The sequence below is a fragment of the Stegostoma tigrinum genome, chromosome 27 (genome assembly GCF_030684315.1).
Source record: "Stegostoma tigrinum isolate sSteTig4 chromosome 27, sSteTig4.hap1, whole genome shotgun sequence".
Classification (NCBI taxonomy): Eukaryota; Metazoa; Chordata; class Chondrichthyes; order Orectolobiformes; family Stegostomatidae; genus Stegostoma; species Stegostoma tigrinum.
In genome coordinates, this window is record NC_081380.1 from 26036937 (window position 1) to 26062378 (window position 25442).

At 40.5% G+C, this 25442-nt stretch overlaps 1 protein-coding gene across 3 annotated transcripts in view; it reads right to left on the minus strand.

The window, feature by feature from the left end:
• Nucleotides 1–25442, minus strand: part of wscd1a (WSC domain containing 1a) — a 132553-nt gene that overhangs the window by 23550 nt on the left and 83561 nt on the right. For all 3 annotated transcript variants that reach the window (XM_048557620.2, XM_059655415.1, XM_059655414.1), the window contains 3 exons: nucleotides 17783–17897; nucleotides 15466–15650; nucleotides 543–664 (listed from right to left, as the gene is read on the minus strand). In XM_048557620.2, coding sequence (XP_048413577.2) covers nucleotides 543–664; nucleotides 15466–15650; nucleotides 17783–17820 — 345 coding nt within the window. In that variant the 5' untranslated portion in view covers nucleotides 17821–17897. The remainder of the gene's footprint in view (nucleotides 1–542; nucleotides 665–15465; nucleotides 15651–17782; nucleotides 17898–25442) is intronic.

Sequence of the window (25442 nt, forward strand, 5' to 3'; positions counted from 1 at the left end):
TTTTCAGTAGATCTATTTTTTTTAAAAGAAATTATTATTGATGTCTAGTCTATGTTTATTGGGATGTTTCTTTCTGCAGCATTTAATATTATGTTCAGACTGTGATTTCTCTAACAAAGAATTTTAAAATTCAAATAAATGTTTAAGTGAAAATAAAATTGCAACAATCGTCCATTTGCTGTTTTAGCACGATTTAAAAATAAAGACGTGAAGACGCAAAGACGCAAAATTGACGTGCAAAACATCTCCAGCTGTTTATTCAGGCTTGTCCCATGTGATGCCAGCCAGAGCATTCTGGCTTCTTCAGACTGGCTTGTGCCCAAGCCACAACACCAGAATTAACAGTTCAATTCCCATTGGAAAATCCACCAAACATCATACCAAGTCTTAATGTGCAAGTTAATCTTCAGTGCATTGTAAATTTCACACCTCTAATATTCATTAACTTTCCACATAACTCAAAACTTTCACTTCCATAACAATGGCCCAAACATGACATGTAATTAGAATTCTTGCTCTTCGTAATGAAAGGCTACACTTACCTTTTTTGTGCAGAACTCAGTGCATTTAGCAACAGTCAAGTTAGGCTGGATTGAGTAGACTGGGAAGGTTGCAGTTAGATTCTTGGGTATCTTGAAACATCCTCGATAGAGAACATTCCTATCTGAAGCAATATAAAGTGTATATTTTATGATCATATTTTAACTCAATGAGTCTAGGACAATTATTTCAGAGCACCACTCTCTGCTGAAAATATCTTCTTAAAATTGAGGAAATGCAAATGGATTACTAATGCTGTCAAGACTATCCAAATATTGCACATAGTGTGAAACAGTTCTACATCCTGGCCAGCTCTCCTTTGGGAAAGAAAGGTTATTTTCCCTGATTGTCAGAAACATTAACAGTCATATGCAAAGCATCTGCAGAATAACAGGATAATTAAACAGGTCTCTTCATTCTTTTCATTAACAATTATGAAAATACTGTTAACACGCTCTGACTGCACTTTTTATAAGGGATCTGTGTTCAATTTTCATGGCTTCATTCAAATTTTAAGGGGCATCAAAGCTGGACGAGAATGTTGAACAACAGAGGAGAGCTCAAAGTGCAAGGAATCGATGAAAATAAATCAGTGCAGTAGGGAACTGTGGAGGAATATGCCATGTACTGGAATAATTTATTGTTCGTTTTAAAAAGAGGGCTATCAAACAATACATAATAAAGTTTATTTATTGTTGGTGATTACATTTTGTTTGCATTAAAATTATATAACAGAAACTTCAATAGTAATGCTTTCTAGAGAGTAGAGGTAGAATCCTAAAGGACCCCACAGTAGTTCATTTTATTTGTTCATGGGATTTGGGCATTTCTGGATGAGTCAGCATTTATTCCGCATCCCTAATGCCTTTAAAATGAGTGATTTGACCGGCCACTTCAGACGCATTAAGAGTCAACTGTATTGCTGAGGGTCTGGAGTTGTGTGGGTAAGGACGGCAGATTTCCTTTCCAGAAGGACATGCATTATTTGTATGACAACTGATGATTTGTAGGCAGAAGGTCCAGTAAAATTCCCTGGGCAGGTTTAATCACCATCCTTGCATACCTCTCCCCTGCCAGCCTGACCACAAAGCACTTGAGTGGCCAATTATTGGCTACATAAGGGCTGTTTGGGGAGGGCGCGGTGGTACCTTCATTACTGGCCCTTCAAGGATGGGTGCCCCCACCAGGCAAGGTATGAGCCTCCAGGGTATTCCTTCCCCACAAACCCCTTACCCCCTCCACAAGTCACTGCGAGACCTTGCCATTCCCCACAGGTTGTGGTCTCCAGAACTCTGTAGACCCAGCAGTGGCCGCTGATCCCAGTGGTGCAACTGGCCAGCAGTGCATGGAGGCAGGATTTTTGCTGGAGCGAGGGAATGGAAGAGTCGTCTCCGGGCAAATAACACGCCATTCAATAGGTGTTGGCATTTCTTTCGGTGGCAGAGCATAAACCCACTGTCAGCAAAAGGCTGTTCTGTGTCAGTGTCAATCATTTAACCCTTGTCTCTTATATAAGGAACGGGAACATCGAATAAAGTTGAGGAGAAACTAACCTTTTTCGTCTGATTCGTAACAAAAAATGTTTATAGGGAAACCCAACACTTTTTACTTCATGTCAGAATTCTATGAATCCCATTTCTTTTCAATTACTGCACAAAGATTTCAGCCTTCACATCTGGGACTTCCCTTCGCAGGTCCTTCTGCTGCCTCTCTTCCTTTAAGACCTCATTTTAAAATAATTCCTTTGATTTAGCTTGTCTAACAATTCCTTTGATGCCCTTTATTATATACATACACTGTTTTGAATCAACATGGGAGTATATTTTATTTTAAAGCTATTATTTGCAAGTTCAGATCATTGTGCCTGAAAAAGGATAACATTATTCTGCTTCTAATCAAGATCCTGCACAGATCTCTGCATTCCAAATTGATCTGTTGAGACTGGTTTTAAAATGCAGAGTCACCTACATGCTATGCTCAGCACAGTACAGTAGAGTAGATTAAATGCACAAATCTAATTCTCTGGAAAAACAGGCTGCCTCTTCTTTCCCTTTATCTCAGTCATTGCATTATTCAGTGTGTGAAGTGGTAGTCCTGGCTTTTTCTGGCCAACATAATGCAGAGCACATTCAGGTAAGATGGAGACATTCCTGGGGGTTTCATCACATGATCTGCCACCACTCACCTCCCACCCAACAAAACCAGCTTTTCTTACCCCTCTCCAGTACGGTTACAACTCAAACAATAGTGTGACGAGTAATTGAAAAATAAACCTACAAGGTCTCTCTAAACCCATATTTGTTCGTTTGGTTGCTCACAACAGCAAAAAAAAATTGCTGGTGCCTCTCAGAATCATGAAAAGTTTTCAATCGTACATATGGAGTTAAATTTGAAAGTTCACTGGCATCTGGCACAGTGGCTATTTCTGAGCCATTCTACATCAATAAAGAAACTGGGCAGATTGTGCTGGTAATAAAAATAATTATATTTACAAGGTGCCTCATTCTCCCCAACTCATCTTAAAGAGCTTCATGTTAATCACTTTGTAGTGGAGATAATCTGTACCAACAAGTTCCTCAAACACAAAGTTGAGTAGTCAGTTAACCTTTTAGATGGTGGAGAATTCCCAGGCTAGATAACAGGTAAACTCCTTAACAGACTTCAAACAAACAGTGCTGGGACTTGTGACACCTAGACCACTGGAATGAAGAGACAGGGTCATGGCATAGTCTTTAATCTGAAGAAAAAATGCTTAGCCCAGAAGCACAACCAATATATGAGAGGTAATTCTGCTTTGTTCATGAGTGAGAAACAGCTTTTCAATTGCATGATATCTCAGCTAGGACACAGGACAGAAAGAGGTCATTCAGAGCTTTGAGCAACTTCTGTGATTTTAGACCATATCAGATCATCTACCTCAATGTCATATTCCTGTACTAGATCCAGATCCTTCAACGAATTTAGTCACTAGAAATCTACCAAGTTGTTTTGTACTTACTTAATAACTGAGCTCCCACAGCCACAAGTTACACAATCCCAAAGATTTACCATCCTTTGAGTTAAGAAGTCTGTCCTCACGTGCCCAGCTCTAGAACTCCTGGCCATCCTTTTTTGCATTTAGTCATTTTAAGAATTGTGTATGTGTCTACGAGATCGTCTTTCTCAAGTCCAGAGGGGAGTTCTCCTCAAATCCCCACATAGGACAATGATGCCATCACAGGAATTAGTCTGGTGAACCCCTCTGTAGCAAGTATATCCACAAGAGGTTCAGGACTACATGCAGTCCCCCAAATGCAGTCAAAACAGTGTCTTATACAATTAAAGTAAAACCTATTTGCACGTGTAGAACAGTCACACAGTCTACCATATATGTCTTCTTCATAAGTGGTGCTCAGCTTCTAGTTAATAAAGGTGTGTGTGTTAGAAAGGGATAGTTGCTTTTTTCGGAGGCTGCTCAGTTGCCAGATTGAGCTAACAGGAAAGAGGTAGAGATTCATTGCTTCTGGTGCTTACCCTGTTGTGCTACTCCAAGACCTCTACAGCTTCCCAATGACAATACCAAGACCTGAACCTGGAAATGGTACAAGTTCAACATTACAATGTTAAATGAGCAGGAGGGTCCATTCCTCAGTTTCACCACCAAGGCATACTAGATATTCAATGTCTGAAAAATAAAAATGCTGTTGAGGTTAGGGCTGGGACTATCAAGGATTACAGAGTGCTGCCCAAGGCAATAATGCAGAGGAGCAGAAGTAGGCCATTCAGCCCTTTGATTCTGCTCTGCCATTTAATGAGATCATGGCTGATTTGATTATCCTCAACATATCTTTCTTTCCAGTACATTTGGTTAGTGCAGTTCTTAATGTCAATACCCATCAAGCCACCGAAGGCACTGTTCATGTTTTTGGGTCCTATGACTGCTGCTGTTTAAATCTGCAACTGTGATCCTTTTTTGGTCTCCCTCCCGCTGTTCCAAGCATAGGACCTTTCCAAGGATTGTGTCTACACCCATCAAATCTGACAACTTACTTCTCTTACCGATATACAGCATTTCAGACATTGTTAGAGCTGTAGGATAATAAAATGTGAGGCTGGATGAACACAGCAGGCCAAGCAGCATCTCAGGAGCACAAAAGCTGACGTTTCGGGCCTAGACCCTTCTCTCTGATGAAGGGTCTAGGCCCGAAACGTCAGCTTTTGTGCTCCTGAGATGCTGCTTGGCCTGCTGTGTTCATCCAGCCTCACATTTTATTATCTTGGAATCTCCAGCATCTGCAGTTCCCATTATCATTGTTAGAGCTGTGCTGGCTTCAACGTGCCACAAGATGTAAAAATAACATCTAAACTCTAAGTTGATAATATGCAGCAACAGCAATAAGAAAAGAGCCTTGTAATTTGATGTTACATCTTTGGAGAAGATCATGACTACATGTCATCAGTGCAATATGCCAGTGAAATGAAATAACTGGAAACAAAGTAAGAGGGCGAAAAACAAATTAAGTGCACCAAATTGCAGGGAAGCAAGGTGTCAGTCTATAATTTTTTTTACTGTTATTAGGATAATTGATCGATGAATCATGATCTGATGTGTTCGTCACGATATTGCATAATACAATTACTAATCCATTGAATTTTCTTTCTGTCTCATATACTCCTGTTCTCACCCCTCCCCCTCATTACAGAAGAATCTGAGTCAGGCCCCACATTATCTTTCTTCTTAATACCAAAGACAAAGACTATTATTAGAACTGAACAAAGGAAAAGGAGCTAATCAGGAAACAACAAAATTGACCGTGGTTTCAAAATGTATGTAACAACAGCATAGAATATCAATCAATAAAATGTGTTCTAATGTGTAATATGTAGTGGGGTATTATTAGACTGAATTATATTGTGACAGACGTTGTTGTATTGCATGCACAGTACTATACATTTTCATATATGATACATAATCTTAACACTCAATATTCAAAACTCTTTCACCATCAAATCACTGCCAGAAGGTTCTTTTCCAACCATCATTTCAAAATGCATTAACATTTGTTTTCCCTGCCTCTCTGGCCAGCAATGGTCACCAAATCAATACTCCTGTATCAACTCTCCTTTAGTCTGTAATGCATATTGCATAGAACTCATCAGGAAATAGGGCAAATTTTGCGGGAGGGGTGCTTGAGATATTGGTTTGACATTTTCTTTTCCTACAAGCTGAAAACTATTTGGTGCAATAGCTTGCTGTAAGTGTGTAATAATAATGGCAATGGCAATGGGGAATCAGTAAACTGTGTCTTCATATACCAGGAATGAAGGATTGAAGAAGAAGAATCAATAGAGGAGTAGGATGAGAGAGATTGGGTGAATACAATGTGCATTAGGCACAAAGAGAAGTAAATAAAGTGAAGGAAATCAGTAACAAAAACAGAAGTTGTTGGAAAAGCTCAGCAGGTCTGGCAGCATTTGTGGAGGGAAATCCCAGTTGATGTTTCAGGATGAGTGACCATTCCTCAGAGGGAAATCAGTGTTTGATCAAGAGAAAAATATAGGAAGTAGTAGTAAGAAAAATAATGTCATTTGAAAAAAAATCTTTACAATATTGATTGGCATTGCTTTAACAATTAACAAATCATTAAAGAAGAATTTTTATTCTTAGTTGATGACTCTAACTTTGTGTGCAATGGGTTGACTGGCAACTCAGTGCACAAATTCAGAAAGTTCGTACAAGTAACTGGGAAGCAAGAAGCTATCTGTGTGAAGAAATAAATTCATCAGTAAGTTTGAGGGCATTGCAATTCAGAGAGTGTCATACGGATTTGTTAGTCGATTTGCACATTGATAATAGCTTTGAGTCATTAATACACCATTATTTTCAAGTAAGATTTGGACCATTAAGTCACTGTGATGAGTCATTTCATGAATAATGCCTCAAAGACATGGCAGAATTTTCACATTATTTAATTTCATAACTGAAATGATTAATGTCATGCAGCTCATGTTAAGGCAATATTTTCTCACTTATTGTAATTTTTCTCTGTCAATGTCACAAGAGTTTTCATAGCAGAGTACAGCTCAGAACGATGCTGACTTGCCCACTGTGTCAATGCCACTTCCATTACCATAGTAAAACCAAGATTTCTTTCACAAGGATTTTTCCAAATCTCTATTGCAATTTACACAAATCTGCTTCCATCTGCTTCTCTTTTGGCCAGAATTACAATGTGTGCAAAAATATTTCTTCTCTTCTCCCCACTGTTCCTTTTCTTCATTTATCTTATATCCATATTTTCTGATCACTGATCCACCCACCAGTAGTAACTACATTCCTGATTTACTCTATTAGAACTATAGTGCTCAGAATTTGAAAAAAAAATTTTCTGCATTTTCTTTGACTTTACTTGCTCTGAGGATAATGGGTGGAATTTTCTCATTTGTGCTTCAAGTGTTTTGTCAAGTGAGATTCATGGTGCCTGGTTTGTCGTGGCTTGGACAAACTTTCTTTATGCTCTTCAGCTCATTAATTATACAATTGGCTCTTGGTGTCCATCTCATGGAGTCACTTGGCAAAAGAGGCGGCACTACTTGACTACTTTCATGTTGATGATACTACAGTAAAGACCAAGCTGCATGCCACTTCTGAGACTGAAAACCAACTCAGGGTCTCACATCATGGCACTGCACCATTGTTACAGAAAGGAAAGCGTACGCCTTGCTTTGTGGATGGGGACTTTGGCGGGGGTGGGTGGGGAGGGTATGCTGCTATGGGACAAGGTGGTGGAGAAGACAGCTGTCCTTTTTCCAGCTGAATGCCACAAGAGGTTACACCACCGAACCAAGCAAACCTGGACTCATAGAAAATAGAATATAGAACAATACAGCCCACAATGTTGTGCTGAGCATGACGCCAAATTAAACTAATCCCTTCTGCCTGCCCTTGGTCCATATCACTCCTTTCCTTGCATAATCATGGGCTTGTCCAAAAGCCCCTTAAAATGCCCCTACTGTATCTGCCTCTACCACCACTTCTGGCAACACATTCTAGGCTCCTATAACTGTGTAGAATAACTTGCCCCCTCTCACCTTAAATGCATGCCGTCTAGTTTTAGACATTTCAAATCCAGGAAAAAGATTTTGACCATCAACTTTATCTGTGCATCTCATGGTTTTCCGAACTTCTATCAAGTCTTCCCTTAGCCTCTGTCATTCCAGAAGAAATAACCCAAGATTTTCTAGCCTCTCTTTATACCTTTAATCCAGGCAGCTTCCCGGTAAATTTCTTCTGCAGTGACTAACTCTTATAAAGCTGCAACATGACATCCTGATTCTTGTACTCAGTGCCCCAATTAATAAAGGCAAGCATGCCACAATGACTTCTTTACCACCGCACCTACGTGTGTGGCCACGTTCAGGGAGCTATGGACTTGAACACCAAGAGTCCTCTGTACAATGCTGTTCAGGGTCCTGCCATTAACTGTATACTTTTCTTTCACATATAATCTCCCAAAATGTAGCATCTGACACTTACCTGGATTAAACTCCATCTGTCATTTCTCTGCCCAAATCTGCAACTGATCTATACCCCGTTGTATCATTTGACAACATTCTGCACTATCCACAACTCTACCAATCTTTGTATCATCTGCAAACTTACTAACCCACCCATCTACATTCTCATTCAAGTCATTTATATATATCACAAACAGCAGAGATCCAGTACAGATCCCTGCGGAACACAAATAGTCACAAACCTTCAGCCTGGGAAACACCCTTCCACATGACCCTCTGCTGTCTATGGCCAAGCCAATTCTGAATACACATGGCCAAGTCACCATGGATCCCATGCATCTTAATCTTCTGGATGAGTCTAACATTAGGGACCTTGTTGAAAGCCTTACTAAAATCCATGTAGACAACATCCACTGCTCTACCATCATCGATCACCTTTGTCATCTCCTTGAAAAATTCAATTAAATTTAGTGAGACATGACCTGCCCTGCACAAAGCCATGCTGACTCTCCCTAACTAGGCCATGTTTTTCCAAATGCGCATAACTCCTGTTCCAAAGAATTCTCTCCAAAAGCTTCTCAACCACCAATGTGAGACTCTCAGATCCAGAGTTTCCTGGATTATCCCTATCTCTCTTCTTGAACAACATTAGGTACTCGCGACTCCTCTGGGGCCTCTCCAGTGGCTAATGATACAAAGATCTTGACCTAGATAGCATAGATAGCAGCCCTGTGGTCCTGAATGAAGCAGAAATGCCAGTAGTGTGGGTGAAAGGACATTAACCTTATAAACTCCACACAGCTACATGCTGCTATTTTCTCTGTTGAAACCCACTCATAGGGCCACCACTTGGTCTAACTTCACCCTGCACGTACATCTCACTAAGATTCGTGGACTAAAATTCTCATTATCACATGCCTCCTGCTCCACTCAGCGGCTATCACCCATCTCATCTTCACAAATCATTCAACCTTCCTACCCTGTATGCTCCCCACTCACTCACTGGGACACCTCACAACTGCGCTTGCTCCATCATCACTGCAAACTGCTCTTCTATGCATTTTCATTGGACTCAAGTCTATCTTGTCTCACTGCATGGAAAGCTGACCTGTAATTGGACTGAGAGGGTCAAGACCAGAGGCGGTGGTGAACATCTTGCTGCCCACTCACTACAAGGAAATCATTCTCAAACTGGCTGCAGAAGGACATTGACATTTTAGATAAGCATGTGGATGATGACTGGATAGTGTAGGGGGATGGGCTTAGATCAGTGCATAGGTCAGCGCAACAGAGGGCCGAACAGCCTGTTCTGCACTGTATTGTTCTATGTTCAATGTTCTATGACTGATCATGAGAGAGCAGGAACAGTTCAATGGCTACCTGATCCATTGAACTTCATTGTGCTGTGGCGTTCTCCTAGTGCTAACTGAGCTAATATTCTTAATCTGCACAAGCTTCTATACCCCAGATAACTAATTCCCTCACTTGTCTAACACAGGCATATACAGCATTCAATGAACCTCTGGTAAGAAAAGGCCAGGAGAAACCCTAAACTCCATCTCCGCCTTGGAGGAGGGTACCCTACTGAACCCTCAGGGGGTGCACAGTAATGTTTTCACTTACACCCTCCACCTCAGTGGGAACTCTTCCTACATTAGGTTTGGGAGCACAAACCAGTGATCTGCAGCTGATAAAGAAAGAAACATCCCAAGTCTCTGTCATGCAGAGAATGGCTAGAGGTCAGGTACCAGTTTAGTTTCAAGCAGAAGACAATCCTATAGTCTTGGCCATTAATCACTTTGTCAAATTGCACAGACAGGTGCAGGAACAGCATGCAGCTTTGTCAGAGGCATTTGCTAGGCAGAGAAAAAGGACAGAAGAGTCCATTAGTACTAATAGTACCATGGTTGCCATAACATATGTGCATCTGGCTGTCTCTATGTAGAGAATGGCTTTCCCCTTGGCCCAGGACTCCATGGCCTTCCTCCTGACTGACCAATCTGACTGAAAAGCTCCCCGCCCCACTGTGACAGGACAGCCCTGACTGAACATGGCCCAATCCTGGATCCATGTCTCTACAGCATGCCGACTGATATAAACCCGACATTGGCTGTGTTTAATCTGTGGGACTGACTGGTGGTCTAATCAGCAGGCTGTAAGGAAATGGATGCTCAGACCCTGGCACTATCAAGAGTCTGATTGGCCATGGTCAACACCGGATATTGGATCAGGCCTGCCATTTGATTCAGTAGGGACAGTACCTCTTGACCAACTGTGGTTCTCTTCAACTCTACAAAAGGAATACAGCTCTTTAACTCTCACACAGCTATTAGTTTGAAGCACAGCAGTGTGTTTACTGCTTAAAATGCTATCATATGCTGCAAGTATGTGGTTGGCACAGCCCAGTTTCACAGATATATCTCCAGCCCTTGGGCTGTTCAATTCTCCACCCTCCATGACAGGTCTCTCTGCACCAAAGCCACAGAGACTGGTAGCCTGTAAGTGAGTACTAAAGACCCGGTGCACTAAAAACCCATACAGAGGCTGGCTGCCTGTAAATCAGTTCTAAAGTCAGGGAGTGTGTGCTAAGAAAGGTAACATGCCAATTGAAATGGAAGAATGAATGGTCCTCCCTGCTATAGGAAAGATGTTGTTAAACAAAAAGAGTGCAGAAGAGATTTACAAGGATGTTCCCAGTGGGTTTCAGCTGTAGGGAGAAACAAAATAAGTTGGGGTTATTTTCCCTGAAGCATCGCAGGCTGGAAGGTGATTATAAAATCATGTGGGGTATGGATAGGGTGAACAGATAAGTTCTTTTCCCAGGGTATGGGAGTCTAAAACTAGAGAGCATAGGTTTCAGGTGAGAGGTGATGTAAGGGGCAACTTTTTCATGCAGGAGGGTGATGAATGTACGGAATGAACTGCCTGAGGAAGTGGTGGAAACTGGTACAACTACAACATTTAAAAAGGTATCTGAATAGGTATATGAACAGGAAGGATTTAGAGGGATATGGGCCAAATGCTGGCAAATGGGACTAGATTAATTTAGGATACCTAGTAGGGACAAGTTGGATGAAAGGGTCCGTTTCCGTGCTGTACATCTCTATGACTCAATGACTCTAAGCTGCTGGGGGCTAAAAATTTCAGAATACGCGGCAAGATCTATTTTTGTTTGTATCATGCTCTGGAGAAAGCAGCATTTGATGCCTGCATGCCACTTTACATGAATTTAACAAGCTGTGAACATTCTCGAATGCTTCACTCTGAGTACGATCATCTACAATCAGTCCTCATTCCAAATTACTCTATTTAAGGTCCATTGACATAGACTGCAGTTTCAACAGTTTTAGAGCACATGCAAATGTTCATTTTCTTCTAGTAGGAATCATTGCTCTGTATTCCTTGATAGGTTCAAAATGCTTTATTGATATTTGAGAAGCTGGGTTCTAAAGTGAAGAAAAAAATGGAACTTAGTTTTGAGCTCTGGGAAGATCTGACTTGTTTTCTGTTAAAATGCCAGAAAGTCACTTGAGCAGTGAATGTGAAACAACACTTAAGAAATGCTATATTATTTAAGGTGAATGACCCACAAGCCACCTGGGAGATTTTTTACGGCACCCAGAAGGAGAGAAGGAAGGGGCCAGAAGCAGGTTTGTGCAGGGAGTAGTGGCCGATAACAGCAGATGTGCTGTTGGCAGCAATCCCCGTGCAGCCAAAAGTAGAGAGAAATCTAGAGTTTCTCACAGATCAAAGAAAATCGATTCTTCCTCCAGAAGCTCTGAAGGTGTTAGAAAGGAACACGTTCTACAAGCATGTTGAAGGCATGAGTTCAGGGAATCCATTTGAAGTGAACTGAGTTAGCAGCTTGTTTAGAAATTCTTGGGAAGAGACATTGAGAAAAATAGTTTCAAGTTGAATGCACACAAATATACTGATAGGAAACCAATTACAATCATGCCAGCTCAGCAAGAAGCTGTAGCATGGAAATAGGGGTGACTCTTTATTGAATGTTTGTCAAGTGTTTTTGTAAAGTGTGATACAGTTTGTGTTTTGTCTCTTTTGATGAGTAAATAAATACATTGGCAGCCTTTTGTGAATATGTTCAGAGGTTGAGTTCACAGTAAAAATAAAAATACTGCAGATACACTCTATCAAGCCAGATTCCACTCTGGAATCTGACTTGTATTACCTTCAATTGAGATTATAACCGTAGATTTTAAACTGAGCTCAGGAAGTAGGGAAAACCATGCCACATAGATCACTCTCTTTGTCTTCAATTTTCATTGACGTCACTGATCAGTTCCATCACTTTGAAACTGATCACTAAATCCAACCTTTCTGGCCACAAGATTTCTGTGAAATAGAACTGATGTTGGCTCTAGTTTAGTTGTTTTGTTTTGTCTTGGGATTTGCTTACATCACTGTGTGGGTTGAAATATTTGAAGCCTCTCATACATTGGGGCCTACCTTCAAGAAGGCTACAGCAATAAATCTTCTAAACTTCCCTCTGGTAATTTAACTATAATGTCCTGATACAGAAGTAAGTGTTGATCTCCACCCTCACATGATAACTGACTGTTTTAAATACATATACAATTTGAGAGACTATTGCTTGGGCCACCTCCAGAGAGCACAGTTCGACCAGCATGTAAACAAAGCTATGTTCACGAGTAATCAAAGGTACACTTTTGTTGTGATCTATTTGGATTTTCAGAAGGCCTTTGACAAGGTGCCACACAGGAGGCTACTGAGAAAGATAACAGCCCATGGTGTTAGGGGCAAGGTACTCACATGGATAGTGGATTAGCTGACTGGTAGAAGGCAGAGAGTGGAACAAAGGATATTTTTCAGGATGGCAGTCAGTGACTAGTGGAGTTCTGCAAGGGTCAGCATTCAGACCACATGTATTCATGTTATATATTAATGATTTGGGCAAAGGAACGGAGGGCATTTTTGCTAAAATGCAGATGACACAAAGACAGCTGGAGAGGCGGGTAGTGACACAAAGATAGAACGACTTTTTCAGCCTGAGTGAGTGGGCATGTAAGTGGTAGATGCAATACGGTGCGAGAAAATGTGAGGCTATGCATTTTGGGAGGGAGAATAGCCATGTAGTCTATTTTCTAAACAGGGAAAGGCTTTGAAAATCAGAAGAACAAAGGGTCTGAGAAGTTCCAGATTAGGATTCTCTTGAAGGTAGCATGCAGGTTCCGTTAGGAAGGCAAATTCACTGTTAACATTTATTACAAGTGGACTAAAATACAACAGCAGGGCTGGACTGCTCAGGTTGTAGAAGGCTCTAGTCAGACTGTATCTGGAGTATAAAGAAGTCTTGAGCCCCATATTTAAGGAAGGAGGAGGTTGACAAGAATGATCCTGGGGATGAGGGCTTGAAGTATAAGTAGCAGTTGAGAACTCTGTGTCTCTACTTGACTGAGTTTAGAAGGATTGGTGGGGGGTAACCTCATTGAAACTTACAGAATATGGAGAGGCCACGGTAGAGTGAATGTGGAGAAGTTGTTTCCACTAGTTGGAGAGACAAAGAATTGAGGGCATGACCTCAGCGTGAAGGAATGATCCTTTAGAACTGAAATGAGTTGGAATTTTCTTCAGCAAGAGGGTGATGTATCTGGGGAACTCATTGCTGCAGAGAGCTGGGGCGGCCAAGTAATTGAGAGTATTTAAGACAGAGATAGACGGGTTCTTCATTGGTAACACAATCAAGGATTATGGGGAGAAAGCAGGAGAATGGAGCTGAGGAATGGCCCAAATGGCCCAATTCTGCTCCTACATCTTATTTTCACACTTTTGTCAGAAGAGACTAATATGGATTGCACTTGTCCTATACATAATAAAAACAAAATATTTACATTTTTGGATGATTATTGAAAAATTAAACATCTTTATGTCTATGCCCACCTTAATATAGTGACTAATGTGCACTCTTGCCATTTTTTGCAAAGGTTACATTTTCTTTAGATCCAATTAGATTATTTCAGGAAGAGGAAGTGACAAAGCATTGGAGACCTACCAAAATCTGCAATAGTTATTTTGAAAGGTTTTCTCACAAGATAGATAGCTAACGTTGGAACTAATGCCAATGACACAGATGAAAAAGAACTGAAGCTGATTCATCAAAGGGACCCTTATAGACACAATGAGGATACATCATTTGGGTTTTGGTTGAAAAATCCCTTAAAGAAGTAATCATCCTTCTGATTTTTGAGGCTATGTAATCATACCATAAACTCTATATTTGTGGTATACAAAGTGCATATTTATAAATAAACAGAGGTTTAAAAAGCAAATCAATAGGTATATAAAACAGGAAAATGTGACTAGCAGTCAGGGCAACATGTAAACGGGTAGGGAAATTTAACAAGGCAAATAATTGGATACAGGGAATATTACCCTGCCTTGAAAGGAGTGATGCAAACAAATCAGGATGCAAATTTATTTGAAGTTTACATCAAAGAATGATAACCTGCAACTTAAAAGGGGAGGTGGAATCTAGTTATTGCAAGTGGCTGGGAAAGGCTTATCAAGTGGGGAAAAAATCTGAAGGAACAGGTGCAGCTGGCCAGAGAGAAGAGATAGAGTCCCGAGGTCCTCCACTGCAATGCGGAGGCCACAACACAGGATGTGGGAAGAAGGACAGCAGGCTCTAATTCTCCCTCACACACTTCCCATTGCTGCAAGCCCCACTATTCAGCTGTGGCAGCGAGATCAAACAAACACCTTGCTCCAAACTCCCCGGCTCTCTTCCAATTTGTTTGCAGGTCAAGTTGGTCCACCATAGGAGGCAGCAAAGAACCACCATGTAACAGCAGGCATGTTTGTACATCCTCAGTCCCATGGAGAGGATGTTGTTTGGAATTAATTCTGCGGCAGCAAAGTCAAAAGTACATGACTTGAAAATTTAATGGTGATATCATCAAATAACATTGAACAGAGATGGTACGGGATTGGGGAGGGCTCCAAGTGCAGCTGTACACATGGTCAGCTTAGTGCACATTTAAAAGAGGACATTGGCAGGACTGACATGGTTCTAAAGGCTAAGTCAGTTGCCAATGCAGTATTTGACCCAGAATAGCACAATAATCTGTCAAATTAAATGGGTGCAGTGTACCAGACAGAATTATCCTTCAAAGCAGGTCAGTTCCAGTCAGATACTGGAAAACAATTGGGTAGGGATTACTCTCCTACCCCTCTGAAATGCTTTTACCCTGGTTCCATTAACACTCAAACCCTACACAGCCAACACTTCTCGTAGAACTTTGATACATTGGTTGGAGTAAATGATTTTGCTTCGTGCAGAGGAATATTCATTATATGAGGTTGTGGTCCATATTGGTGTACAATTAATGAAAAATTAAAAAGCAACACTTTGTGCTATTGTTTTAAATAATTCCAAGAAAAGAGACATACATCGTTTGTTGCTCGGTCGGAGGTCTTCTACTTTGTACACTGACAATCTGTTCACTCCACCACAGACTGTGCGCTTTTCCCCTTTACACTCCATGTTGCAATCCTCCTGCCTTGCACTGCTTGAAGTAATTCGATTTCCGCAGTAACATTCTGCACCATATTCCAGACCAGCGTACAGGTAACCTCTGTAAAAAGAAATCCGATTCAGATCGCAAACCAAGTAACACGATGAAGACAGTGCTTAAAAATGCTCTGATCCTAAAGACTGCCACACATGGGAACAGAGGTGGTGGGTGTACAAGATGGAAACAATTAAAGAACAAGCAAGACTTTGAAACAAAGGTACAAGTTATACCGCTCCTCCATTTTGAAGTATAAACAGAAATTGGACTGGTATAGCTCATTTGCCAGATTTACTGTTTTTTGTTTTTCTAGGTTAGAGCTGTACATTACCTGCTGGTATTTCGTTTTCCCAGCCTTAATCTTTCTCACCAAGTGAGGTAAAAAGGGTAAGTATACACATTCCTCCCAAGTGCCAACTCACTGGGTTTACAGGCTTTTTAAGGCCTGTTGTCAAAGGCTAACTGCGATTTTCCAGTCTGTCTCCAGCTTCTGTTAGGCAGCAGGCTTGGAGGGGCAGTGGGGGCATCATTCTAGTCAGACTGGGCTTGGCAACAGACTGAGTGACACACACACACACACACACACACACACACACAACCTCCTTGTAAAAGTAAATTTTTAAAAAATGGGCCTCCATTTTGGGAGCACCCAAGGCCTGACGTACCTGCCACAGCTCACTGCTCCCTGCTCTTGGTCCTCCAGTTTTGAAAGCCTGTCTGCCACCTTTCATAAGTCTGATCATTAATGCGCAAATTTGTGCAGAATCACAGGTGAGTGACTGTTTCCCACACTGTCTGGGGTCTTGACCTCTCTTTAGGCCTGACAGCAGGGTTCAGATGCTCAGACAGAAAAGTCTGCTGACCACGCTGAAGTCGAGACAGTTCAAACTGAGACATATTCAACCTTTTCATCTCAGAGATTCTGCACGGGCGGTTTGTTGTGGGGGGGACTAGTCACTGAAGAAGTGGCTGCTTGGAGGATCCTCCCATTGTGTTGGAATTTAGAGCTTAGCAGCACAGTTTCAAAATGAGGCATCCCTCAAAAGGTTCTCGAATATTGGAACTCTCTCCCATAAAAGGCAATGGTGGCTGTTGTTGAATATTTTCACAGTTGAGCATCACAGGTTTTTGATTGAATGAATATTTTCGCGGGGTGGGGATGAAGAGACAGGAGAGTGGAGTTGAACTCCCATTCAGACATGTCAAGATCTTACCAAATGATGGATTTTGATTTGATTTATTGTTGTCATATGTACATAGGTATAGTGAAAAGTTTTGGTTTGCACACAGTTCAGGCACGTTATACCACACAAAGTTCATTGATGGATAGAGTGAGAAATTCAAAATTACTGCTGTAAGGGAGGTGCACAAAGAGCAAGATTAACATTAGATTTGAAATTTGAGAGGTCCATTCAGAAGCCTAACAGTGGGGAAGATGTTCTTGACGCTGTTGGTATGTATGTTCAAGCTTTTGTATTTTCAAAACAGGCTCAAGAGGCCAACTAAACAAAGAACGAAAGAACTGCAGATGGTGTGAATCAGTATCAAAAACATAAGTTGCTGGAAAAGCTCAGCAGGTCTGGCAGCATATGTGAAGGAAAAAACAGAGTTAACATTTTGGGTCCAGTGACCCTTCCTCAAAACTAGAAGAACAATTGTGGTCCACCTTTGCTCTTACATTTTTATCCCTCTGTGTCAAGTAAATTTTCTAATCATTCAGCCCAAAATGAAAAATCCATCAAATTGAATCACTTTGTTGCAATGCATCGCTAAGTGCTCAACTCCCAATCAGAAAGTTGAGGGCGATAATAGGAACTGCAGATGTTGGAGAATCCGAGACAACAAGATACAGAGCTGGATGAACACAGCAGGCCAAGCAGCATCATGGGAGCAGGAAAGCTGACGTTTCGGGCCTAGATCCATCTTGAGAAATGGGGTTTGGTATCAGGGCATCTTGCAATGTGAAAGTCTTAACCGTTGTTGGCAGAGTGCTCAGCACTGAAATTTTGAAAGGAGAAGAGGGGATCCAAAAATCATTTCAGAAAATCTGGTTTACTAACTAATCCAACATCATTTCAGCAGGCCCCAAAGCATAAATCGCTGAGGAACAAGAGTAAGGAACAAGAGTAACCAAAAAAAGGGATAGAAAACAGATTATAAAACACAGATGTGACAGCGGTGAGATTTTGCCTTACCTTTCTGCACAACTGTCTTGACATTGAGAAACTGTCATTTTTCGAAAGTCATAAAACACCGCTCCTTTCAGAGCTTTCTCCTTTGATTCATCTCTGAAACATCCTATGTGTGTGGCTGAAAAACACAACAAAGCTATCATTAGTCCTGCATTACATTATATGCGGTGTCTTATCACTGCTTGACAATGTTTTGGGTTATTGGTTTCCAGCAACAGTACAGATCAGACAATTAAAATGTAATGCTGAAACTGATCTCCACTCAACTGTTGGTTTTCAGTCAGATTTCACAGACTCAGCTGATCATTTGTTTTGAATGCCTACGATTGCCTTGGGTTATTCAAAATAATGCTTAATTTTGGTGAATAAAGAAGTCATCAGAGCTGATGAACATGCCATATGGCCTTTCACTGTCAATGAATTGGATTTTGCTTCCCCAGTGCTATAAATTTGTTTCCAGTGCACTTACAATTGGCCACAGCCTTAGCCAGTGCCCTCTGCAGGGAATCTGGGTCTTATGCTGCTTCTTAACCAATCAGATTGAAAAATTGTTCATGAGGAGACAAGAATCATTGTCAGAAATTGCATGTTGAAACATTTCAAAGAATGTCATAACAAATATTTCAGTAAATGTCAAAACAAAGAGCAGGATCAAAAGATGTGATGAAGAATGAAACATTATTTTTACTGTTTAAAAACTCCAGCAATAACTAAAATCTGAAAACTTATTGAAATATAGAATTTTGATTGAAGTGACAGGTGGAAGATGAGATATGTTTGCTTTCCTCATAGGACAGACTGGAATGAGACAGTTTAAAACTAAACGCTCGTCCAATCAACTCGGTGAGGAGATTTTTTTTTGTCTTCGCAGGGGGCCAAGGATCTAATTCTGTTCCTCAAAAAAACAGAGGCAAAGCAAAGGCATTGAATATTTTTAAGTACCCTAGATGGTTCTTGGCTGACGTAAGTCACAAGGGTACACATGTTGACAGGAAAATGAGGCCATAACTAGATCAGAGATAGTCCTGTCAAATGGTAGAGCAGGCTCAACAAGCCTCCTTTTGCTCCAAATTAATGTTTTTGTGTGTTGAAGTAATGAGCTGCCAAACTTTCAAAAATTTATTTCCAATATTGGAGGATTTTTTGGCAAAAAAAAACCCAATCATTCCATTCAGGGATAGTAGGAAATGCTGATGCTAGAGTCAGAGATAACAAGGTGTAGAGCTGGATGAATACAGCGGGCTAAGCAGCATTAGACAAGGAGGAAAGCTGACATTTCGGGCCTGGACCCTTCTTTTTCTGAAGAAGCGTCCAGACCCAAAAAGTCAGCATCGTTGCTCAGCTGATGCTGCCTGGCCTGCTGTGGTCATCCAGCTCTGCACCTTGTTATCTCAACCATGCCATTAATAGGGTGATAAATTGTTGCAGATTTGTGCATGTTTAATCTGCATCATTACAGCAATTTCACAGTATCACTACCTTTATGGGATGAGTTAAATGGTAAGATGCTGCTTTTATAAAGCTTTAGAAAAAAGGACAGAAACTTCCCGATTTTCATGTTTAACCTGGCAAGTGCGGTTATTGGAACTGGTTGATTAACATGTTAATAATGCCAAGTACGGTTGGCCTAATTGTTACTTCCAGCGTATTTCTACTTATGAAAGATTATCTCATTAACATTAGGTATAACGGAATCTAGCTGATGGCTTTAGGTTTCTGAATCTAAAACTGATTCTCAATAAATTACTTGGAATTAATTGGAATACACCTACATTGCTGTATTCAGAGATTTGGAATGCTCTTTGGCTTTATATAAAACTTAATTTGAAGAGCATGGGTCATTTTAGTTACATTTTCAATTTAAGTTGCATGGAGCTAAATCACCCAAATACTAATGAGTAACTTTATGGTGATATTTTTACTTCTTCATAATAATCTGGATTTGCAGAAGACTGATGATGTAACTATTATCTTCCTTTAGGAGACTGAACATATTTTGTAGTAAATATCCTCCAAGGCACAGAACAATGGGTATCTAAACATTACAGTTAAAATACAAATAGCAGGCTAGATTTTTTGCCGTTTCCTCTTTGCATCCGTAAGTAGTATTTGAAGGCAAGGGTCTCTGAAAATACCAATACGGTCTTCCCTTTACTTACCAAAGTATTCATCGGCATTAAAGTGCCTCAACTGTATTCTATTTCATTTGGATTCTAATTTCTCTTCCCTCCTCACAAAAATTAAGTTTCATTAATGCACAAGTACTCACCTTATTAGAATTGTGGTTAGATGCAGGCTTGCCTTGGAATGACCTATTTTGGATATGCCCTATGTTCCTTCAATCTGCTTGGCAATTTATCTCACAACATCCCTGAAAGGCTTTCTATTAATTTTGATTGATGAATGACCTCCTCCCCTTCCCTTAAACAAAGATTAAACTGCAAATAATTATTATACTTCACGTAGAACTAACAAAATACATTTGCCTTTTAAATGGGAAATTATAGACAACGTATTTCTGTCTCAGCACAAACAGTGAATTTAACACTCAGGCAGATTTTGAAGTATTATTTTCTGGTCAATGAAAATATTATTACAATGAAGCACATATTTCCTTTTGACTCTTGCTTTATTATTTGAAGAGCAACTATGAATTAAAAATAAACGCTACTACAAAAACGTTGTTTCTTCCCTGCTGCGTCTTCCCTCAGATTATGATTACAAAGGCACAGGCAATGTTAATTTGTGGGCAGAAAAGTGGCTTCCCCTCCAAAGGAGGTTAATGCTGTGCATTTGCTGTCTTGAAGTGCACCTTTCATATGAACCTAATTTGTACGATGCATTTTAAATGTCAACAGGGCAAAATGACAAATTGTTATACCGTTTAGCAAATTAGTATGAGTTAAAGGCTTATTAAAGATAATTAAAAAGCAATCAAGAAGCTTTTAATTTGCTGCAGTGAATGTCAATTAGTTCAGTAAATCTATCACCAATGAATACATCTACCATTCTGGCTGTTGAGTGCAGTGGTTAACACTGCAGCACTGTCTCAGTTGCAGAATACAATCTGACACATGATTTTTGGAAATGAATTAATGTGGTTGAATCCAATAATTCAAGTAATTAATGGATAATATCACAGCATCTTAAATGTAAGTAGGGATATGAGAAAAAAGGACATAAAAAACTATAGTGTCCAGATAGTGGCAGTAATTATATTCACTGCTTAGAATTAACGACTGCTTGCAGATATTGCGATAATGGTCATCACAGCATGATGCAGTAATGGAGACTCTATCCCCTGTGAGACCACTGTTACAAAGTACCAGGGCATGGTTTTCCTCTGTTAAAGGTAACATGTGGCTGTTGCTGTCACACCTCCCTGGGATAGTACATTCAAAATCAAGCCCTGCTTATTCCCAGAGTCACCACAAATGTAAGAATTGGATTAAGCCACTGAATTGCCCAATTTTATCCAAATACCTTATTCAAGTTTAAAAAAAAATGGAGAACAGGTTTTTATTGTTAACAAGGAAATCACTACTTATCGTAATCAGTTGCTGCTGAATCTGAGATAAGAAGGTGTAAAGCTGGATGAACACAGCAGGCCCAGCAGCATCAGTGGAGCAGGAAGGCTGACGTTTCAGGCCTAGACACTTCTCCTGAAACGTCAGCCTACTTGCTTGTCTGATGCTGCTTGGCCTGCTGTGTCCATCCAGCTCTACACCTTATTATAGTCAGTTTTTTAAGCATTGGCGTGCAAGGAACATGAACGACTAAAGAGATAAATCCGCAGTTTGAACTCACCCCTCCTGTATGTGTTTCTATCTGCATGGGAATTTTAACAAAGAGACATGACAAACAGTACACACGGAGGAGGAACAAAAAAGTATGCAAAGTACAGTTCTGGCATTAGTCCAGGTCACTGAATAAAATAGAATAGAATTGAATTTTATTGTCATGCATACTTTTACATGAAAAATAGAGTGAAAAGTTTGACTAGTTGCCCTATTATGGCCTCTAGATTAATGACAGAAGTCATACGTGATAATAAATAAGAAGAAACACTAAGACAAAGTTCATCACAGTTCAGTTAATGGTTCCTGGGCTCAGAGAAAGCTGATTACAGGTTTCAATGAGAGGTTTTCCTTCAGTTCGGTTCAATTCCTTTTGCCTCTTTGATGAGGAAATTAGGTTGTGGTTTGTCAATTCTCCATCTTCTATTCACTGCTAGAAGATTCATCCTTCTAGTGTCTCTGAAGATGTTTTCTTTTTCACGTCAATGAGGGAATTTGCAGAATGAGGCATTTTATCAGAAAATATTCAGTAGAAATAGCTACCAGGAGCTTTTCTGTTACACCTTCACACGCTGGGGGGTGAGTTTGTAGAGAAAGAGCAAATGAGAGAGATTCAGGTGCTTGCTTTTTATTTATTAAAGATAGATATTTCTCTTACACTTTCCACATACAGGGTTCCACTTGCCTAAGAACCAGTCAAGTGGTTGTTAATAATGCTAAACCCTCAATAAATAGTAAATTGAAAGCCAATCAAGGGCTCTCTCTGGGCAAAACTGCCCCGAGTGTGTACGTACACATGTGCACACACACACACACACACACACACACACGCGTACACACGCACGTACACACACCACTGCTTAAATAAGGCTACATTGTATATACAACTCACAATGAGTTCCTTGTTCCACAGTTTTAAAGCAGTATCTTTTCCCATTTTACTTTATAGTCCAAAAAATAAAAGTCGTCTTTATACTGGTCCAAGAAGTGAGCACCTGTTCCAAGCTAAACTTCACGATTTGCTTTTAAAAGTGGAAGAATGAATTGAAATTCAAAACCAACAACAGAAATTATGTACTGCTGCATTTGGCATGACCAATAGCTCATTTTGCCCCCCCATCACAGCCACTCTCCCCCACCCCCAGCCCCTAAACCAGCATGTTGAACACATTAATCTACTGCAGGACAGAATGGGAGATCCGGTTGGAAACTGCAGCCAATTCTTGCTTTCACACTCGGGCTGCTCTAGGCAGTTGCTGAAGGAGAATAGGCAGAAACAGTAAATTATGCAGATCCAAAAGCTGCCGTCATGTTGCAAAAGAACCGTCTTCCTAAAGATACCTCAGCCTCCCTATTCACCCCTCGGCACCAGTGTTGAAATTATCCTTAAAAAGCTGTATGTTCTGGTTCATTTTCAACTTATGTCCAGAGTTGCAAAACATATTAGTTTGAGCCAATTTCTGAGAGGTTAGAGACTCCACTGCTAACATATGGCAAGAAATGTTTTAGGTATCAGAGTCAAATATGATTTCTTTCATCAATTAACATTTACAAGCTGAATGGATATGCAGAATTAAAATTTATTTTTAAGCTCTGTGACCCTGAAGATCCTTGGGCAGTGATCCTGGCTCTCATATCAGGATTGTGCTTCCCAGCTTCCTCAGTACAATCATCACTGGAGAAAACAGAGCTATCTATAGAAAGCCTGCCAGAGTTTAAAGGGGGGGCAGACATTATGCACAATAATCGGCACAGCACACAAGCAAATTATTATTTTTTTTAAAGAAATCATTGCCTTTGGGGCACAGAGTCCCTGGCATTTAATTTTTGGGTTCTGCTTCAAATGTCCAGCTACTGAAAGTCTGTTAGAAAATGATAAAACCACCTTTGAATCAATGTCATACATGCTCTAGGAAGTCTCTCCAGGCCAAAAAAGTTGATAGAGTTGGCATTTGTGCCCATGGCTAATAGCCATGCATAGACATTACGTGCTAGATTTTAGCAGACTATGACAAGAGGAAATATCCTCCTCTACAAAGATTATATATGTCTGTTTTAGTTTAGCACTTCCTCCTTTAGATTGCTTGTGAAAAACACTCATGAAACAGCACAGAGGCCCTCTGGCCCTCATCTTCACAAAATTTCTTGAATATTTTCCTCCCAGTAAACAGTTGCCATCATATTGTGATGATACTGTGGTTTTAGGAGGCGTATTTTGTGGGGTCTTTTTTGTAGACTGTTTATGAGGCAGAACCAGCAAACTGTCTACACAGAGCTATTACAGTAAGCAGTTTGAGGCCTTAGATTTTTTTTAATTAAAGAGGTAGGAACAATAAAAGCAGCTTGAATGGGTGTGATCAAGCTCTCACAGAACCAGGACTTTTAGGTTTTCAGTCTAGTAGTTCTTGCTGGAGTCTCAGCAGGGTTTAAAAGCTACAATACATCTCTCCCTGATACCTCTGAGCTTTCCCTGGTGTTTTCCTACCATTGGAATTGGACGTGAAACAATGTTTGTTCTGAATTTGACTTTTACCAGGGGGTATTTATGAGATATTACTATAATGGAAAAGTTACTGTTTAGTTGTTCAATTATCTATTAAGTTTTCCAATAGAGCTATGTTATTCCAATTTTTTTCATTCTTTTGTTTATTTTTGACTATGGTGTATGAATAAGATGGGTTTTGCGTTAAATCTGGTAGTTTGACCAATTGAATTGCATCCGCAATGCAACATCGAGCACTTGCCTTCAAAATAGGCACAAGTTAGGGCTGAGGCTACCTTAATATATTTTGAGGGGGTCTGGTCTGGTCTGGTCTATAACAATATTTGAACCCATGTGTCATCATACCCATTACCTGTGACAGATTGAGAAATGGACAATTCCTGCAAAACACAACTGATAGCAGGCTATAGTAAGATGCTTGTGGTCTGAATCTGATTCTCTTCTCTCAGTTAATGAGTCCAGTCTGTAGCTCATGTTCATTCAATTTTTGAAGAGGTAATTCTAGCAGAAAATCAGCATTGATGCAGACTAGAGTTCAAGATCCACTAGCAGGATGGCTGCACAACACAGTGGGATTGTGTTATCTTCAGCTGGGCACCTCCATACAACTGGCTCGTTGGATAACAAGGCTTGGGTTTCCACACAGAAAATCGCCACCATGTCCATAGGCTTCAACAATTGGTTGAAAAGAGACATTGTGACAGGTTTCACTGATCTTATTGGCACCGTTCAGTCTGCTTTCTGCAGATTACTGCTTTGTACTTGAAAGGAATTCACACCATTGACGCTTCATGCTGACACTGTCTACATGCTATCCTGCCTGTTTCAGGTCCTTTGATGTCTGGATACCCACTGATCATGCAGGACAGGTGATGCACTTTGGGAAAGGCCAATTCCAGTTCCCCTCAGCCAACTCTTCAGATGGCAAAGTTGTGGTGCATCATTGGCTATCCATCGATTTAAGGAATTTGAGGATGACATCTACTCAGGGCCACAGGATTTCCACCTCTTGACAGAACAAGCTGTTTCTTAACCTGTGGATCTTTGTTTGGGGCAGGACATCCAACAAGGTAGTGAAGCCCGGAATGTAGGATGTGCTTCCTTTACTTTCCTCCTTTGCCACCATTTTGTCTCATTATTAACACATTTGGACTCTCAACATGATGTAGCCTGATGAACAGATTTATCCCCATTTTGGATGATTGGAGGCCAGTTCCTCCCAGTCATTAATGGCAATGCTACGCAACTTCAAGGAAAACAAGACTGCCTTTCTGGTGTTTTCGTTTCATTGTCAGTTCCTGGAAAAATGGCCATTTGAAAGTTCAGAAAACAGTTGATGGTGGGGGAAGATGCTTTTCAGCCA